At 42.8% G+C, this 20,095-nt stretch overlaps 1 protein-coding gene across 1 annotated transcript in view; it reads right to left on the reverse strand.

Moving 5' to 3' along the window:
- Nucleotides 1–1,203: 1,203 nt before the first annotated feature.
- PARD3B (par-3 family cell polarity regulator beta) overlaps nucleotides 1,204–20,095 on the reverse strand; it is a 1,069,130-nt gene continuing 1,050,238 nt past the window's right edge. Inside the window, exon 23 of the mRNA XM_082629936.1 lies at nucleotides 1,204–5,899. Coding sequence (XP_082486062.1) covers nucleotides 5,542–5,899 — 358 coding nt within the window. The 3' untranslated portion in view covers nucleotides 1,204–5,541. The remainder of the gene's footprint in view (nucleotides 5,900–20,095) is intronic.

Here is a 20,095-nt window from a genome sequence, read left to right on the forward strand (position 1 = left end):
GTGGGGTGTGTACAGTACAGAGCAGGTCAGAAGGAAGCACAGTAAGAGGCAGATCACGTAGAAGGTTACTGAGGAGGGTGAGAGGTGATGGCGCTGAACTAAGGTGATGGTAGGATGTCAGCAGTCACGGACATATTTGATAGAATTGCAGGATGGAATTGCTGGCCTTCCATTTCTTTAGATGGATATGGTTGTGGGGAAGGAGCAGGGTTATAAATGGGAAGTCAAGGATTACTTCCAGATTTCTGGTTTGTAACTGTGAACGTGGTGGTGCGATTGGCCAGCATAGAGTCATGAGAAGCAGGTTTCTTTGGAGAAAGCTTGTTTTCAGTTTGGACATGTTGAGTGCAAAGGGCTTATGGAAAGTCCCAGTGGGGATGTCCAGTAGGAAAGTGGAAATGCATGTACTCAGGAGAGAGATCAGAGCTGGAAATTGTGAGCAAAGCAGTCCAGAGTGGTAGCTAAAAGGCTGTGGATGAACTTGGAGAGTGTGGAGAGGGCTGAGAAAAGCCAGTGAAGTTGCTTGGGAAACATAGGGATGGTCTCAAGGAAAACCAACTTAGAATCATGTTTCTTTAGACAAGGTAAGAGTGTTTCTAACATGAGAGAGGGGTCAACAGTGTTGGATGCATTTGTGGATGCTGTGATGCACTTCCCAGATCCCACTTCAGGAATGAAGAGCTATTTTCCCAGCTGCTGTGAATATCACCCAAAGATGACCCCAGCTGTCAGCCCTTTTGGGGATTGCCTCACCTGAAGAAAACTGCCTGGTTCTGGGGCTCCCCTACTTCCAGAAGTAGCCCGTATCCCCTGACCAAGATAGTGGGATAAAGGCCCATCTCCCTTGTCCCCACTTGGGATGACTCTATGGGGCCACTGCAGCTCCAAGTTTCCCTGTGGAGTTGGCTGAGCCCAAGTTGGGAGCGCATGGCAGCTCAGTCTTTCCCTCTCTGTCCCATCCTGTCTTCTTCCCCTGCCTTCTATAGGTACTGAACCCAAGTGCACTCCCAAATAAACATCCTGCTTGTTCATTCCCATCTCAGCATCTGCTTTTGGGGGAGCCCAGCATGTGACGGATGCTCTTTCCCTGTGTCCTCTGCCCTGTGAAGTTGCTATTCAAGGGTGAGCAGGACCACACCAACCTACCTATTCATTCATCAAACCCTAAAACAAACCGGTGGTGGGTAAAAACCAAGATTTGACTTTTACTGACTGAATAAAGCTTTATTTTGATGCAAAATAAACAAGAAAAATTTATATATTCATATATAACAACATCCAGAATCTTTCTGTGGTAAAAATGGGATCATCCTAAAAAGTCTGTAAAGAATTCATTCTCCACCCCCTATGCCAAAATATGATTTCACATAATTTATCTTCAGAACTTATGCACAGACTTGGTATCATATAAGCACAGGAAAACACTAGAAAAAGTGACTGTATAAACAGCAGGTTTTGTTTTTATGTTCCAGTAGTAAATAGCACTGCAGTCAGCATGGATGGAGCATAACACTGTCTGAAAGAGTTGAGTCAGGAGACAGTCTTGGGGGTTAGTTCACTCTCCACTCTGGGCTTATAGTGAAGCCCACCTTTAAAAGTCAGGCTGTGTGATATTCTATTACGATTTAAGGACATGAGGGAGAGTTTCCCTTAGAAGTTGTAGCTGCATATGAGATTCTAGGCTTATTTTAGATATCTAACTTTCATTTTCCTTTTTATCAGAAAGGTGACTTTGTAGCGATATCTTATGGAGACTCCTTTTTCTGGTCTCATTGTGGCATAATTTCCTCTTAAGTCGGCGTGAACCAGGAGTGCAGAGAAATACTATCGCGGGCTGTTTCTGACTCCAACTCCCTCCTGCCTAATTGCGCTAAATCTGGACTTTCTGTTGCTCATGGACTCAAAGCAGTAGGCTGTCTACCCAATTTAGCACCAATTTGAAGGCCATTCATTGTGGATTTCAGAGTTTAATGCCAATGAAAATTTTAGAGACACATATTGCTGTCTGCACCAAACTCTCCAGATCTCTATATCCCTCTGAAATGCTAAGATGTTCCTCCAAAGAAAATGAACGCTGTGGTTACAGGTTAGGGAATGAACACTCCTTAAAGTCTTCATCACTGTGCACACCAGCCCTATGCATGGCAACTCCAAAAGTTGTCAGGTGGATTTCCTTCAGAAGATAGATTTCATTCAAGAAGTTCCTAAATCTTTGGAAGGAATAATGAATCATGTTTTAATTTTGTTACTGGTGGCAAAAATAAAGCTTCAGTGAAGTCTCAGATCTCGTTTCTCAGGAAACAGAGTTTCCTCCTCAGGGTGACGGCGGGTCTGTGGCTCTACCCATGCTCTTGATTATAAGGTCTTTGCTCTGTGCTGTACTATGAGGTCAACGCATATAGATCTAAAAATCTAAGAAGAAGGAGCTTCACGGTCATTTTTCCCCCCAATTTTGTTGTCAATCATGATTTAAGAGAATACTCTGACTTTGAGCTTGCCTTTCATCCCGTGGTGTGATACCATAGGGAAGCAATATTATACCAAGAGTGATACTGCCACAGACCAGTGACACAATGGGTTAGTGAGGTGTCGTGTTTCGCTCCCTTGTAGAGGACTGAATTTGCCTGCATCTAAAATTTTTCGGTCGTCTGCTCCCTTTTATCTCTCTATTCCTGCAAAAAGGGACACAAACAGAGCTCCTTAAAATAACTAGTTACTTGAGGCCAATACATCCTTTCAAGGCCTGGATGACCTAGTGGTCAGGCGAGGAGCCTGGTGGGTGTACGTTGATGGGTTTGCAGCTCGCCAAGCTGGCCGTGCCACCTTTTCCTGGGGGTCTATTAGCATTCCAAGCTACAAGGAGACACCTGATTGAGTTTTTCCAAGGCCATAAATAAACCAGGAACTATTTCCTGCTACTGGGCACCTGTTGATTATAGCCTGGTCTTCTAAATGCTCTAAACAACCTGTTCTCCTGAATACTGGGAGAGAGTTCCATAACCTCTGGGTGGTGACAGTTGGAGGGCTGGTTCACAGGCATTTATAAAGCTTACATTCAAGCTGTTCTGAATTGTTGCTTGGCTTGATGAAGACTGTCGCACGCGTAATGCTTGCTTCTTTTGGGTAGGGTCTAATGGGGTGTGTGTTATACTTCAAGCAAGGAAAGAAAACTGCTATAATCTTTTTTTTTCATCTGTTTTCATAGTACCTTCACATCCTTGGCTGCCCCTCAGGATTAGCAACTGTTTTATTACCTTTGTGTACAACACAAAACCATGCTTGGAGCAGCTTTCCCCGAGCCTGAGTGCAGGAGATATGCTCACAAGGTGGCAACGTGGTGAAAATATAGGCATTCTTCCTACAAGGGCCACTCCTCCAACACACACAGAGCATCTCACCTTATACCACTGCCCCTTGTGGGACCTTGGCCTTAATCCAGAAGGAAGCTTCTGGCTTGGCTATGTCCAGTATTCTACAGAAATTTGGTTCAATTATGGAACATCCTAAAGAGCTGATTTTTAATGCTTCAAAATACATCAGACTTCCCTCATCTTATCATTGTCTTCTTGAAGGTTTATGTAGCTTGAGGGGAAGGCAGCTCGCAGCATGTTGGCTGGGAAACCCTACAGCTCACCTGCACTCCAGCTGTAGGTGAGCAGGGCCCAATCCTCAACCTCTGTACAAATTGCGAACAATCTAAAGGTGCCTGGCATAAGAGAGATGATAGAGGGCAAAAAACAACTTGACAGTCTATTTTCAAGAGGGCCATAAGTAAATTGTAGTTTAGAAAATGATACCTCTTAAAGTTCAGTAAATAACACTAGTTAAATCTAAACCCAGCAGTTGCATCAATCTTGGTAACAGAACTCTATTTTAAATTAAAATAAGACTAAACTGGGCTGGATAGGTACTCTGTATATTCAATAATACTATAATTTATTAAATCCTAGCAGTCAGAGGTATCCCAATCTTGGCCAAAATATGTCTAAATTGAACTCAAGACTTTTTTGGGGAGGGAATGAAGAAGGAATGTAAAAAGGTTTAAAGTACTGCAAGAGTCACTGAACAATTCGAGTTGCTGTTCCCATGCTTTGCTGTTTCTCAGTTTTCTCTTATGTTCTCATTCGGGTTAGGTTGTAGGTTTTAGAGGTTCTATGTTGAAGTAAGTAGAATATAGCTGCAAAGCTCTAAAAAAAATGGCGATGGATTTTGGAGGGTGGGCTTTCAGCTTCTCGAAGCCATAAGACCTTCTTTTCCCAACTGGAGCCCTTGGCCTTGGTCTTGCCCTGACTTCTGTTAATGAAATAATATAGCAGATATAGAATGATTTAGTTTTATGCTCCTTCTCCCTTCCCTTCTGTTTTCTGGCTTTTTTCCTTTTTATTCCCTTCCTCATCAAACTTTCCAGAAAGCATTTTTATTTTCCATTCTCCATACTGGTAATCACACACTTTCATACACACACACACACACACACACACAGAGTCAGTCACCACCATCTACCACCTGCCAGTTATCATTCCCAAAGAGTACAGTCAGCCCCTCCCTGACGCCGGGTGCGTATGGCGCTGTTTGGCACTGGGTCTGGAATTGGCATCTCCAGAGCACTGCTTCCTGTGCATACCAACCAGTGGGCCCTCTTTTTCCCGAGTACATCTTAACTCTCAAGTGGGAGCCTTAAAATAGAGGCCCCACTTACAATAATTATAGGCAGGAGATTTGGGGATGCCTCGGAAACCAGATATCTCCATGCTGTCGTGCCTGGGACGTGGGAGGAAGGAAGGTGAGGACCACAGGAATGTCAGCCTCTTCACCTGATTGCCTTGATGCTAGGCATATATTTCTTCTGGAAGCTCTGATTAGCTTTGTACATCCTCCCAGGACACCAATACTGCATTCACACCTTACTTTTACACTAAAAGCAAGGAAACGTGACATGCTTATACCAAGTGAGTGGAACTGAGAACCTGAGAAATTCTACAAATAAAGAAATGCAGCCTTCCTCTAGGTATAAAACATTTCAAGGAGATCACTCATCCTGTTTGCCGCTGTTGTTTTGTCAATGTGAAAACCACTCACTTAGGACACCCATATTGGCAACCACTCTTCACAGACTTAACAACTCTAATCAGGTGGCTGAAGCTTAGTCTCTGAATGGATGATGATCCCGGGCAGAGTCTGCCCTCTGTGATGCCAGTGCTATGGGGCATGTCTGTGCTCCAGGGAGGCCCCATGTTGTAGATCTCCATTGTTATCTGCCTGTTCAATTGTCACTCGCAGTGAACTGAACAATTCTAAAAGTATTTCAGGCAGTATTTTTTTGTATGGCCCCATCCTTCCTCTTCCTTCTGATTTCCCTCCCCAAACTCCTGTCCCCTTCTTTCTCTCTGATTAGCAGTCAAGTGTTGCAGCCTCAGTGAGAAAATCCTAATCTGTACCATGGAGAATTCTTAACAGGAAGAAGGCCTTAAGGTGTAGGAAGAACAAAGGTGATGTTGGATGTCTTCCTTTCTGGGCTGGGCTGAGCTTGGTGGCGTTCAGCTACACGGCTGCAGTCATGGGGTTCTTCTGCCGGGGATCCTGCATTCGATAGGGGTACTGATCTGGGCTGCCCCCTCGGGGCACTGGTCTGCCCATTTCTGGGTAGGCTGGTACTCTGTGGTGCTGAGGAGGGGAAGGTGGGACATCTTGTCGGAAGGGTCCTTTGTGCTGGGGGGCTGGTGGGGGCGGATAGTACTGGGGATACCGGAGATCTGTGATCCTCAGATCTGGGGGTCGGGGGTAGCTCCCTTTGGGCGGATGCACAGGATGAGCCCCTGGGTAATATGGAAGCTCCCTTTCCTTGTAGAGCCCTCGAGGTGCTGCTGTCAGATAGTCTACAGGATCCGCTGGTCCTCCCCTGGAAAGAGAGCAGACACATATCAATGACTACGAAGCCAGCTGCCCAGATGATGGCCACATTCCTTAGCCTCCCATGTAGTCTGGCGTGGCCACAGACGGGATCTGGCCAGTGGGATGTGAACGGACGTGACGTGTGCCCTTAAAAGGAAGAAAGGGACACTCTTCTTCTCTTCCCTCCTTTCTGTTGGCCCCTGGAGTGGCCATATTAAAGGAGAAAGCCACATGCTGAGGAAGGCAGAGCAACAAGAAGGTAAGAGCCTGGCTCCTTGACCCCATGGAGCCAGCATGTCAGTCAGGACTGATTGTTGCCTGAGGGAGAAATATAATTCTATCTTGTTTATATGTTGGCCTTATTATAGTAACCAAGCTAGTTCCCTAAACAAGGCTGAGTTTGGCTCTATTAAAGATGGGATCATTTGCCCCCTCCCCTTTCCACCTCCCTGAAGCCTGACATAAACATGGTGGTAGAAATGCACACATTAGGGCTTCCCTGGTGGTGCAGTGGTTGAGAGTCCGCCTGCCAATGCAGGGGACGCGGGTTCGTGCCCCGGTCCGGGAAGATCCCACATGCCGCGGAGCGGCTGGGCCCGTGAGCCATGGCCGCTGAGCCTGCGTGTCCCCGGAGCCTGTGCTTTGCAACGGGAGAGGTCAAAACAGTGAGAGGCCCGTGTACCGCAAAAAAAAAAAAAAAAAAAAATGCACACATTATTTGGAGTCATAAATTTCCCAGGGACTGCATTCACTTCTCTCCTAGGTCTGTGGGGGTGCTCTTTACATGAGTCACAGTCTTGGTCTAACTCTGGTTGGCTTCTGTTACACCCCTGTGTGGATTAGTATGCCCTCCTCTTTCTACAGTTCCTAGAGAAAGTCCCAACCTAGAGCTTGGACTTACCCACCCAAAACTTTGATATAAAGCACTTCTACTGCAAAGTCAATAAGTACCACCCAGCCGGTAGCAGATTAGGAAAAGACAAACCAGCTGTAAGTTGTACTGTGTAATGAGTAGGCACACAGAAAGGTAAAGGGCAAGAATAAACACTAACAGAAAGCGACCCTGTCTGGATCTCTCTGCTAAGACAACAAGCATCTTCTGATCCATTTGTCATAACAGAAGCAATAGGTCTCTAAACAGTGTACAGATGAGTGCATCTTATCTAGCCTGGGGTTAAACAGATGAGTTCTGTTTGCAGCTCTTAAAATCCCATAAACCTTCTGTGCACATATTCACTACTACCGTGCCCAGATCCTTCCCACTTTCTACCATTCCTCTTTTTATTATTCCTTTTTAAAGGAAAACAGCAACAATAATAATTAATGAAAAGCTCTCCAATGTCAGAGTACAACCTGGTAGAACACTTGAAAGAAATGGCAGGGCTATAAGAATACGGTGCCTGTGGTTAATCAAGCACTGTCAGTGAGGGTCACAATCACCCTGTAATCTGCAGAGTCTGATGTGAAAACAGCTCTGTAAGTAAGTTCCCCAAATCATGATTATTTGACAAGCTCCAAGCTTGGGTCCATGTGGAAAGCAGCATGTGAACACATTCATAGGGGTGAATAATAGAATTCTCTCTCTACTTTTTTATGTCTTAATTTGGCTATGTATAATAATGAAAGATAGATCCTTGAGCCTGGGTTAATTTAGTTAGAGTTTTCAGATAAAAAAATTAAATTGTTTGCGTACAAGTTATTATAGCATCAACTACTATTATTCAGTGCAGTTTGCTTTGCTCTATTTTAAATTGCCCATGACAAATAGAGTACAAATGTGTAATCTGTCACTCCAGCCCTGGGAAATAAAGGATGGGGATTTCATCTTCCCTTTCCTTTAGAATGTTATTTTTTATTTAGAAAACTTCCAGCATTCATTACATCTTTTATCGTATAATATTTTAAGCTTCCCCCCTCTCCCACCGTGCTCATTTCTATTTCCTTTTGGTTCACGTTAAAGATTTTCAAAACACTTAAAAAAATCCTTAACGTGTGTTTTCTCTCAAAATCTACTGATGATACTTCTCTGCATGAAGTGAAACATGTGGTTTTTCTGCACTCATTTTAAGCCCTTGGGATAAATCACTGACATTTGCAACACACAAACATTATCTGCCTTAAAATGAACATACAACCAACACTCCCTCTGGACCCTCTTAGCATGAATGTTTCCTGTTTAAAATGGAAAGAGAGAAAGGAGGAATTCCAGGCCTTAGACTTTTAGGGTCCTGTTCTCTCCCTGGAGAGTTCTCTCTTTTAAAACAGAATATTATAAAAGACAGGCAGGCCTTGGTTTTTTCGTGGAGAGACTAGCCAGATCAAGCAGTGACAGGGCAGAAGCCACCCTGATGGCCACAGCCACTGTGCAGGCTGCGTGCACATGGGGATGGTCAAGTCTCTCCTCCCATGCCTCCCCCTACTAGTCGGCCACCTCACACGGCCAGGAGAAGAGGGGGAACTCAAGATAGTTTTGTGGACCCACACTGCTTCCTCTGAGGGGAAGTTTTACATCTGGGAGTTTGCTTACATGTGGCAGAAACCAAGTGAGGCACCTGTTCTTTGTCAAGAAATGAAATCATGGAAACTGTCTTTTTCTGTAGAACTCATCAAAACAGTTATCATTTCTAATTTTTCAGAGAGAAGAAAAACAATGAGCTGGCCTATAAAAACACTCTTTAAGGTTCAAAGAGTGCTAGAAGAATTTTTCTTTCTTTAGTGTGGGGGAGGGAGTTGCTATTGTTTATAATAACTTTTTGCTCAAAATTGAGCATTGACTTTTACCAGAACTAAGTGCTTGTGAATATTGTGTGCACACGCACACACACGTATTTAAAAGAACAATTTTTAGGGAGGTTGAGACAAGATGGAAGAGTAGAAGGACTGAGATCACCTCATCTTATGAAAACACCAAAATCACAACTAACTGCTGAAAAACCATCAACAAAAAAATGCTGGAACCTACCAAAAACCATATCCTATATCCAAAGACAAAGAAGACACAACAAGATGGTAGGAGGGGCGTAACTGCAATAAAATCAAATCCCATACCTGCCAGGTGGGCGACCCACAAACTGGAAAATAATTATATTGCAGAAGTTCTCCCACAGGAGTGAAAGTTCTGAGCCCCACATCAGGTTCCCCAGCCTGTGGGTCTGGCAATGGGAGGAGGAGCCCCCAAGGATCTGGCTTTGAAGGCCATCGGGGTTTGATCACAGGAATTCCATAGGACTAGGGGAAACAGAAACCCCACTCTTGGAGGGCAGACACAAGCTCTCGTGTGCACCAGGTCACAGGGAGAAAAAGCAGTGACATCATAAGAGCCTGGGCCAGACCTATCTGCTGGTATTGGAGGGTCTCCTGCAGAGGTAGGGTCAGCTGTGGCTCACTCTGGGGACAAACACACTGCAGCTGTAGTCCTGGGGAGTACTCATTGGTATGAGCTGGCCTGGAGGCCACCATTTTCCCATCAAGACCTGGCCCCACCTAACAGCCTGTAGGCTCTAGTGCAGGGACACCTCAGGCCAAACAACCAAAAGGGTGGGAACACAGCCCCACATATCAACACACAGGCTGCTTAAAGTCTTCCTGAGCACACAGCTGCCTGCTAAACACACCTCTTGACAAGGCCCTGTCCACCAGAGGGACAAGACCCAGCTCCACCCACCAGTGGGGCAGGTACCGGTTCCTCACACCAGGAAGCCTGCACCAGCCCCTGGACCAACCTCATCCACCAGGGGGCAGACAGCAGAAGCAAGGAGAACTACAACCCTGCAGCCTGTGGAACAGAAATCGCAATTGCAGAAAGTTAGACAAAATGAGATGGCAGAGGAATATGTCCCAGATGAAGGTACAAGATAAAATCCCAGTAGAACAACTACATGAAGTGGAGATAGGCAACCTACACGAAAAACAATTCAGAGTAATGACAGTAAACATGATCCAAGACCTAGGAAAAAGAATGGAGGCACAGATCAAGAAGATACAAGAAATGTTTAACAAAGACCTAGAAGAACTAAAGAACAGAGATGAACAATACAATAACTGAAAAGAAAAATCCACTAGAAGGAATCAATAGCAGAATAACTGAGGCAGAAGAACAGATAAGTTACCTGGAAGACAGAATGGTGGAAATCAGTGCTACAGGACAGAATAAAGAAAAAAGAATGAAAAGAAATGAGGAAAGTCTAAGAGACCTCTGGGCCAACATTAAATGCACTAACATTTGCATTCTAGGGGTCCCAGAAGGAGAAGAGAGAGAGAAGGGACATGAGAAAATATTTGAAGAGATAATAGCTGAAAACTTCCTTAACATGGGAAAGGAAACAGTCACCCAAGTCCAGGAAGCACAGAGAGTCCCAGGCAGAATAAACCCAAGGAAGAACATGCTGTGACACATAGTAATAAAATTGACAAAAATTAAAAACAAAGAAAAATTAAAAGCAACAAGGGAAAAGCAAAAAATAACATACAAGGGAATTCCCATAAGGCTATCAGCTGACTTTTCAGCAGAAACTCTGCAGGCCAGAAGAGAGTGGCCTGATACATTTAAGGTGATGAAAGGGAAGAACCTACAACCAAGAATGTTCTACCCAGCAAAGCTCTCATTCAGATTTGATGGAGAAATCAAAAACTTCACAGACAAGCAAAAGCTAAGAGAATGCAGCACCACCAGACCAGCTCTACAACAAATGCTAAAGGAACTTCTCTAGGCAGAAAAGAAAAGGCCACAACTAGAAACAAGAAAATTACAAATGGAAAAGCTCACCAGGAAAAGCAAACACACAGTAAAGGTAGAGGGTATTGAAAATGCAGGGACTTCCCTGGTGGCGCAGTGGTTAAGAATCTGCCTGCCAATGCAGGGGACACGGGTTTGATCCCTCATCTCGGAAGATCCCACATGCCTGGAGCAACTAAGCCTGTGTGCCACAACTACTGAGCCTGCGCTCTAGAGCCTGCGAGCCACAACTACTGAGCCCACACGCCACAACTACTGAAGCTCATGCACCTAGAGCCCATGCTCCACAACAGGAGAAGCCACTGTAATGAGTAGCCTGTGCACCTCAACAAAGAGTAGCCCCTACTCACAGCAACTAGAGAAAAGCCCGGGTGCAGGAATGAAGACCCAATGCAGCCAAAAAAGAAAAAAGCAAAAAAACCACAATCACTTGATATTAAAAGACCAGCAACTTAAAAAACAATCTTGTTTATATACAGACTGCTATATCAAAACCTCATGGTAACTGCAAACCAAAAATCTACAATAGAAACACACACACAAAAGAAATAGGAATCAAAACACAACACTAAAGTTAGTCATCAGGTCACAAGAGAAGAGAACAAAAGAGGAAGAGAAGAAAAAAGACCTACAAAAACAAATACTAAACAATGAACAAAATGTCAATAAGAACATACATATCAATAATTACCTTAAATGTAAATGGATTAAATGCTCTAACCAAAAGACACAGACTGGCTGAATGGATACAAAAACAAGACCCATATATATGCTGTTTACAAGAGACCCACTTCAGATCTAGGGACATATACAGACTGAAAGTGAGGGGATGGAAAAAGGTATTCCATGCAAATGGAAATCAAAAGAAAGCTGGAGGCAATACTCATATCAGACAAAATAGACTTTAAAATAAAAACTGTTACAAGAGACAAAAAGGACACCACATAATGATCAAGGGATCAATCCAAGAAGAAGATATAACAAATATAAATATGTATGTACCCAATATAGGAGCACCTCAATATATAAGGTAAATGCCAACAGCCATAAAAGGAGAAATTGACAGTAACACAATGATAGTGAGGGACTTTAACACCCTACTTTCATCAATGGACAGATCATCCAGACAGAAAATCAATAAGGAAACACAGGCCTTAAATGACACATTGGACCAGATAGGCTTAATTGATATTTATAGAGCATTCCATCCGAAAGCAGCAGAATACACATTCTTTTCAAGTGCACATGGAACATCTGCCAGGGTAGATCACATGCTGGGCCACAGAGCAAGCCTTGGTAAACTTCAGAAAATTGGAATCATATCAAGCATCTTTTCTGACCACAACACTATGAGATTAGAAATCAACTACAAGAAAAAAAACTGTAAAAAAACACAAACATGTGGAGGTTAAACAATATGCTACTAACCTACCAATGGATCACTAAAGAAATCAAAGAGGAAATAAAAAAATACCTAGAGACATGAAAATACGACTATCCAAAACCTATGGGATGCAGCAAAAGCAGTTCTAAGAGGGAAGATTATAGCAATACAGTCTTACCTCAGGAGACAAGAAAAATCCCAAATGAAGAACATAACCTTACACCTAAAGCAATTAGAGAAAGAAGAACAAACAAAACACAAAGTTAGCAGAAAGAAAAATATCATAGAGATCAGAGCAGAAATAAATGAAACAGAGACAAAGCAGTAGCAAAGATCAATGAAACTAAAAGCTGGGTCTTTGAAAAGATAAACAAAATTGATAAAACTTTAGCCAGACGCATCAAGAAAAAAAGGGCTCAAATTGGTAAACTTAGAAATAAAAAAGTTACAATGGACACCACTGAAATACAAAGAATTGTAAGAGACTACTACAAGCAACTAGATGGCAATAAACTGGACAACCTAGGAGACATGGACAAATTCTTAGAGAGGTACAACCTTCCAAGACTGAACCAGGAAAAAACAGAAAATATGAACAGACCAACCACAAGTAATGAAATTGAAAATGTGATTAAAAAAACTCCCAATGAACAAAAGTCCAGGACCAGATGGCTTCACAGGTGAATTCTATCAAACATTTAGAGAAGAGTTAACACATAGCCTTCTGAAACTATTCCAGAAAATTACAGAGGAATGAATACTCTCAAACTCATTCTATGAGTCTGCCATCACCCTGATATCAAAACAAGACAAAGCTACCACACACACACACACAAATTTACAGGCCAATATCACTGATGAACATAGATGCAAAAATCCTCAACAAAGTACTAGCAAACCAAATCCAACAATACATTAAAATGATCACACACCATGATCAAGTGGGATTTATCCCAGAGTTGCAAGGATCTTTCAGTATCCACAAATCAATCAGTGTGATACACCATATTAACAAATTGAAGAATAAACCCATATGATCATCTCAGTATATGCAGAAAAATCTTTTGAGAAAATTCAACAGCCATTTATGATGAAAACTCTCCAGAAAGTGGCACACACCTCAACATAATAAAGGCCATATATGACAAACCTATAGCTAACATCATCCTCAATGGTGAAAAGCTGAAAGCATTCCATTTAAGATCAGGAACAAGACAAGGATGTCCACTTTTGCCACTTTTATTCAACATAGTTTTGGAAGTCCTAGCCATAGCAATCAGAGAAGAAAAAGAAATAAAAGGAATCCAAATTGGAAAAGAAGTAAAACTGTCACTGTTTGCAGGTGACAAGATACTATACATAGAAAATCCTAAAGTTGGTACCAGAAAACTGCTAGAGTTCATAAACAAATTCAGTAAAGTTGCAGGATACAAAATTAATACACAGAAATCTGTTGCATTCCTATACATTAACAACAAAAGATCAGAAAGAGAAATTAAAGAAAAAACCCCACTTACCGTCGCATCAAAAAGAACAAAATACCTAGGAATAAATCTACCTAAGGAGGCAAAAGACCTGTACTCTGAAAACTATAAGATGCTGATGAAAGAGATCAAACATGACATGATCAGATGCAAAGCTATACCATGTTCTTGGATTGGAAAAATCAATATTATCAGAATGACTATACTACCCAAAGCAATCTACAGATTCAATACAATCCCTATCAAATTACCAATGGCATTTTTCACAGAAGTAGAACAAAAAAATTTACAATATGTATGGAAACACAAAAGACCCCATATAGCCAAAGCAATTGTGAGAAAGAAAAATGGGGCTGGAGGAAGCAGGCTCCCTGACTTCAGACTATATTACAAGGCAACAGTAATCAAAACAGTATGGTACTGGCACAAAAACAGAAATATAGATCAACAGAACAGGATAGAAAGCCCAGAGATAAACCCACGCACCTATGGTCAACTAATCTATGACAAAGGAGGCAAGGATATACAATGGAGAAAAGACAGTCTCTTCAATAAGTGGTGCTGGGAAAACTGGACAGCTACATGTAAAAGAATGAAATTAGAACACTCCCTAACACCATACACAAAAATAAACTCAAAATGGATTAGAGACCTAAATGTAAGACCGGACACTATCAAACTCTTAGAGGAAAGCATAGGAAGAACACTCTTTGTCATAAATCACAGCAAGATCTTCTTTGATCCACCTCCTAGAGTAATGGAAATAAAAACAAAAATAAACAAATGGGACCTAATGAAACTTAAAAGCTTTTGCAAAGCAAAGGAAACTACAAACAAGACAAAAAGACAACCCTCAGAATGGGAGAAAATATTTGCAAACGAATCAACAGACAAAGGATTAATCTCCAAAATATGTGAACAGCTCATGCAGCTCAATATTAAAAAAACAAGCAACCCAATCAAAAAATGGGCAGAACACCTAAATAGACATTTCTCCAAGGAAGACATACAGATGGCCAAGAGGCACAAGTAAAGCTGCTCAACATTGCTAATTATTAGAGAAATGCAAATCAAAACTACAGTGAGATATCCCTTCACACCAGTCAGAATGGCCATCATCAAAAAGTCTAGAGACAATAAATGCTAGAGAGGGTGTGGTGTAAAGGGAACCCTCCTACACTGTTGGTGGGAATGTAAATTGGTACAGCCACTATGCAGAACAGTACAGAGGTTCCTTCAAATCTAAAAGCTACCATATGATCCAGCAGTTCCACTCCTAGGCATATATGTGGAAAAAACCATGGTGCAAAAGGATACATGTACTCCAGTGTTCATTGCAGCGCTGTTTACAATAGCCAAGACATAGAAGCAACCTAAATGTCCATTGACAGAGGAACAGATAAAGAAGATGTGGTACATATATGTAACAGAATATTACTCAGCCATTAAGAAGAATGAAATAATGCCACTTGCCGCAACATGGATGGACCTAGAGATTGTCATATTGAGTGAAGTCAGAGAAAGACAGATATCATATGATATCACTTATATGCAGAATCTAAAAAAAATGATACAAATGAATTTATTTACAAAACAGAAACAGACTCACAGACTTAGAAAACAAACTTACGGTTACCAAAGGGGGAAGATCGGGGGAGGGATAAATTGGGAGTTTAGGATTGACATATACACACTATTGTATTTAAAATAGATAACCAACAAGGACCTACTGTATAACACAATGAACTCTGCTCAATATTCTGTAATAACCTAAATGGGAAAAGAATTTGAAAAAGAATATATACATGCATATGTATAACTGAATCATCACTTTGCTGTACACCTGAAACTGACACAACATTGTTAATCAACTATACTCCAATATAAAATTTAAAAAAAGGTTAAAACAAACAAACAAAAGAACAAGTTTTAAGCAAGGAAAACAAAAAAGCCCAGCTCATTAACTATGGACTTTGATAGGATAAAGCAAATGGAATAGGGAGCTGATATTTTATCTTTGTTAATCTTGAGTTTCCGGGACTTCCCTGGTGGTCCAGTGCTTAAAGAATCCACCTTCCAATGAAGGGGACGCAGGTTCGATCCCTGGTCAGGGAACTAATATCCCACATGCCACGGGGCAACTAAGCCTGCGCACTGCAACTACTGAGCCTGTGCTCTCTGGAGCCCGTGCCCCACAACTAGAGAGAAGCCCACATGATGCAATGAAGAGCCTGTGTGCTGCAACAAAAAGATCCTGCATGCTGCATGCCACAACTAAGATCCTGCATGCCACAACTAAGACCCAATGCAGCCAAATAAATAAGTAAATATTAAAAAAAAATCTTGAGTTTACCTTTTCAAGGTATCTTTATTGGGTGAAATTTAGTATTTGTAGGAAAGCACAAAACCCAACCCATTCTGGGGCCTAAGAAATGCTTATCACAGTGAGCAATGCTGCATGTTTTGAGCCAACTCTGAGAAATCCAGGGGTAGTCTTCTTTGAAGATTCTGATGAAAACAGGGATCCAAATAACAAATGTATCAGCACTTTAAGACTCCTCATTTTTCATGCGACTCCATAATTTTTATTTGTGTGTTATTATTTTTCTTAAAAAAACCCTTTTAATTCAAAATCTCACCCAGGAACTATATTTACTTAAGAAGCACAAGCCTATATTTCCTTTCTTTATAATATGACTCTTTGTGAAAGCTGTCATGAAAATATTGATATTTCAAAAATTTCACTTAAATTTCTTTCCCACACTTTTTTACTATTTTTTCTTTTCCTATTTTATTTTTGATTAGGGTCATTTCTGGAGGCCCAAAGGATTCAGATTTTGATTGGAAAATTTGTCGGAACTATCTCATACAGTTTCCAGTCACATAGATGCATGAAATAACGAAGGTTAACCTTTCAGGCTAAGACCTGGCCCCACCCAACAGCCTGTAAGCACCAATGCTGGGATGTCTCAGGCCAAACAACTAACTGGGTGGGGACACAGGCCCACCCATCAGCAGACAGGCTGCCTAACGACTTCCTGAGCCCACAGTCTCCTCTAGACATGGCCCTAAACATGGTATTGACATGTGAAGAAGCAATAAAGATCACTTCCTTTACATGAGATTTTCCTCTTTTTGCCATCTCAGTATGTCACTATTTTTTTTTCTTTTTCTTTTTTTTTTTTTTTTGCTGTACGTGGGCCTCTCACTGTTGTGGCCTCTCCCGTTGCGGAGCACAGGCTCCGGACGCGCAGGCTCAGCAGCCATGGCTCACAGGACCAGCCACTCCGCGGCATGTGGGATCTTCCCGAACCGGGGCATGAACCTGTGTCCCCTGCATCGGCAGGCGGACTCTCAACCACCGCGCCACCAGGGAAGCCCCATGTCACTATTTTTAATCAAACAAAAAGAGGCTGTAAATCAGAGGTTGAGTGGGTCAGACAGGCAGCTCTTGGGTACCAACAGTCTTCATTTTATGGAAGGAAGGAAGGAATGCTTCTACATTTGCTAAGATAATCCTTTTGGGGAAAGGGATCAGTATTAGAAGGACCGAGTCACAGGCAAAATTTTTAGCTAGGAATGAGGTGGCTATACTTACTGTAATAGATGAAGGGGCCTGAGCCCCTGGAATTGATGAAGAGGCACAAGTAACTTTGAATCCTCTCACCTCCGCCTGCATCTCCATCCCCCCGACAATTGCAAGAAAATCTCTTTCCTCTGAACTCACCACAGTGGTTCATTCTCACCTCATCTGCCTGTCTCCCTGCCTCAAGCTGGTTATATACTGTGCTGGAGCACCATCATCTTGAAGGAAGGAACTGGGTCTCATGTATCTAGTGATCTCCCTCAGATCTTACCACAGGGCTCTGCACGTCAAAGTTGCTCCATAAATGTATACTGAATTTGTTCAAGAGAGTTTAAAGAGAAAACCCACAAACATACATGGTACCCATAGAGGCTCAGATATATGCAGAAGCTGGAACTATTAGTAGGTGGGTAGAGAAATGAAAGGAGAAAGTGGGTTCTCATTGAGAAGCAGAGATTGACAACGGTTGAGATAAGAGTGGACTCTAATTTGTAAAGAAGAAGGGATGGATGGTGGGCTGAAAAAAAGGATTGGACTCTGCCCAACATAGAATGGTTGTAAACTTTATCGGGTATGAGTTATTATAGTTGTCTTGTTTGCCAAGAACAAAAGTAGACTGTCTTATCTCTGCTGTCTTGCATAGTACTTGAATCATAGTAGGTGCTTAATGAATCTTGGACTCGAATTTAATTGCCTTGACTTATTAGTGAGGTCAACATGACTAACTGGGTCAGGTTAAGTGTATTTACTCAAGAATTAGTTAAGGGAGAGTGGACAACATGGTGGAGTAGAAAGACCCTGACCTCACCTCCTCTCACGAGCACATGAAAATCATAACTTTCTGCAGAACAATCATCGATGAAAAAGATTGCAACTTACCAGAAAAGATCTTCTACAACTAAAAACATAAAGAAGGAACCACAATGAGATGGGTAGGAGGGGTGGACTCGTGATTTAATCAAGTCTAATACCCACCAGGTGCGAGACCCACAAACTGGAGAATAATTATTCAATATATTGCAGAGTTTCTCCTATAGGAGTGAGTGTTCTGAGCCCCACATTGTGTTCCCCAGCCCAGGGATCTGGCACCAGGAAGATAAGCCCCCCAGAGCATTTGGCTTTGAAGGTCAGTGGGGTTTAATTGCAGGAGCACCACAGGAGTGGGGAAAACAGAGACTTCAATCTTAAAGGTACACACAAAATCTCACATGCACTGGGACCCAGGACAAAAGCAGTAATTTGATAGGAGCCTGGGCCAGACCTACCTGCTGTCTCGGAGTGTCTCCTGGAGAGATGGGGGTGGGGGTAGCAGCTGCAGCTCATGCTGGGGACATAAACACTGGTGGTAGATATATTGGTAACATTCAGTGGTGTGAACACTCCTGGCAGCTGCCATCTTGGCTCATTAGTGCCAAGATCTGGCCCCACCACACAGCCTCAGGCTAGACAACTCACTGGGTAGGGACACAGTACCTCCCATTGGCAGACAGGCTGACTAAAGACTCCCTGAGCCCACAGCCACCTCTAGACATGCCTCTAGACATGGCCCTGCCCACCAGAGTGCCAAGACCCAACTCCACCCCCTAGTGGGCAGGCACAGGCCCTTCCACCAGGAAGCCTGCACAAGCCTCTAGACCAGCCTCACCCACAAGGGGGCAGACAACAGAAGCAAGAAAACTACGATCCCACAGCCAGTCGACTGAGTCGGCCAGAACCTACCCTCAGACCAGCTGGGCCCTGGCCCTGCCCACTAGCAGACCAGTGTCACCTTCAAGACACCCCGGATCCCATATCCAACTGTCAGGAAGTGTGTGCCCCCCACCCCCCAAGAGCAGTCTGACACCAGCTCTGGGATCCCTGGGCCCTGCAGCCAGACTCCAGGAACCAGCTCTGCCTGCCAGTAGTCCGGCACTAACCCCAGGACCTGGCTTCACCCTCCAGTGGGGGGCAACAGCCCCAGAGTCTTTGGGACCCTGACTCCACCCACCAGTGAGCCAGCACTAGCCCCAGGGCCCGCTAGGGTTCTACAACCAGCCTCCTCATGATCAGGCCCCACTAAACAGCAGCCAGCAGTATCCACACAGGGCAGGGCCTGGCAGCCAACCAGACTAGGGGCCAACCAAGTCTACCAGACCACTCACATAGCCCACTACAACAGAAGGACCCATGCAGCCCTCTTAGGGGAAACCCCTAGAGCGCATAGCTTGAGTGATGAGAGGGGAGTGCACTGCTAGGATGCATAGGACATCTCCTACAGAAGGCCACTTCTCCAAGGTTGAGAAACATAACTAACCTACTACATACATAAATATACAAATAGCAACTTAGACAAAAGAGGTGGCAGAGGAACACGTTCCAGATGAAGCAACAAGATAAAACCCCAGGAGAAGAACTAAGTGAAGTGGAGATAGGCAATCTACCCAAGAAAGTTCAGAGTAATGATCATAAAGATTATCAAATAACTTGGGAGGAGAATGGATGCACAGAGCGAGAAGTTAGACATTTTTAACAAAGAATTAGAATATATAAAGAACGACCAAAGATGAATATAATAAATGAAAAATACACTAGAAGGAATCCACAGTAGACTAAATGATACAGAGGAATGGATCAGTGAACTGGATGGATGACAAAGTAGTAGAGATCACTGCCACTGAACAGAAAAAAAAAAAAGAATGGAAAGAAATGAGAACAGTTTAAGAGACCTCTGGGACAACATCAAGTGCACTAATATTTGCATTATAGGGATCCCAGAAGGAGAAGAGAGAGAGAGAGAAAGGGCCTGAGAAAATATTTGAAGATATAGTAGCTGAAAACTTCCCTAACCTGGGGAAGGAAACAGTCACCCAAGTCCAGGAAACAGAGAGTCCCATACAGAATTAATCCAAAGAGGAACACACCAAGATATGTTATAATTTTAAAATGACAAAAATTAAAGATAAAGAGAATATTAAAAGCAACAAGGGACATGTAACAAGTAACATACAAGGGAGCTCCCAAAAGGCTATCAGCTG

The sequence above is a fragment of the Mesoplodon mirus genome (assembly GCF_964341445.2).
Source record: "Mesoplodon mirus genome assembly, chromosome: 8".
NCBI lineage: Eukaryota > Metazoa > Chordata > Mammalia > Artiodactyla > Ziphiidae > Mesoplodon > Mesoplodon mirus.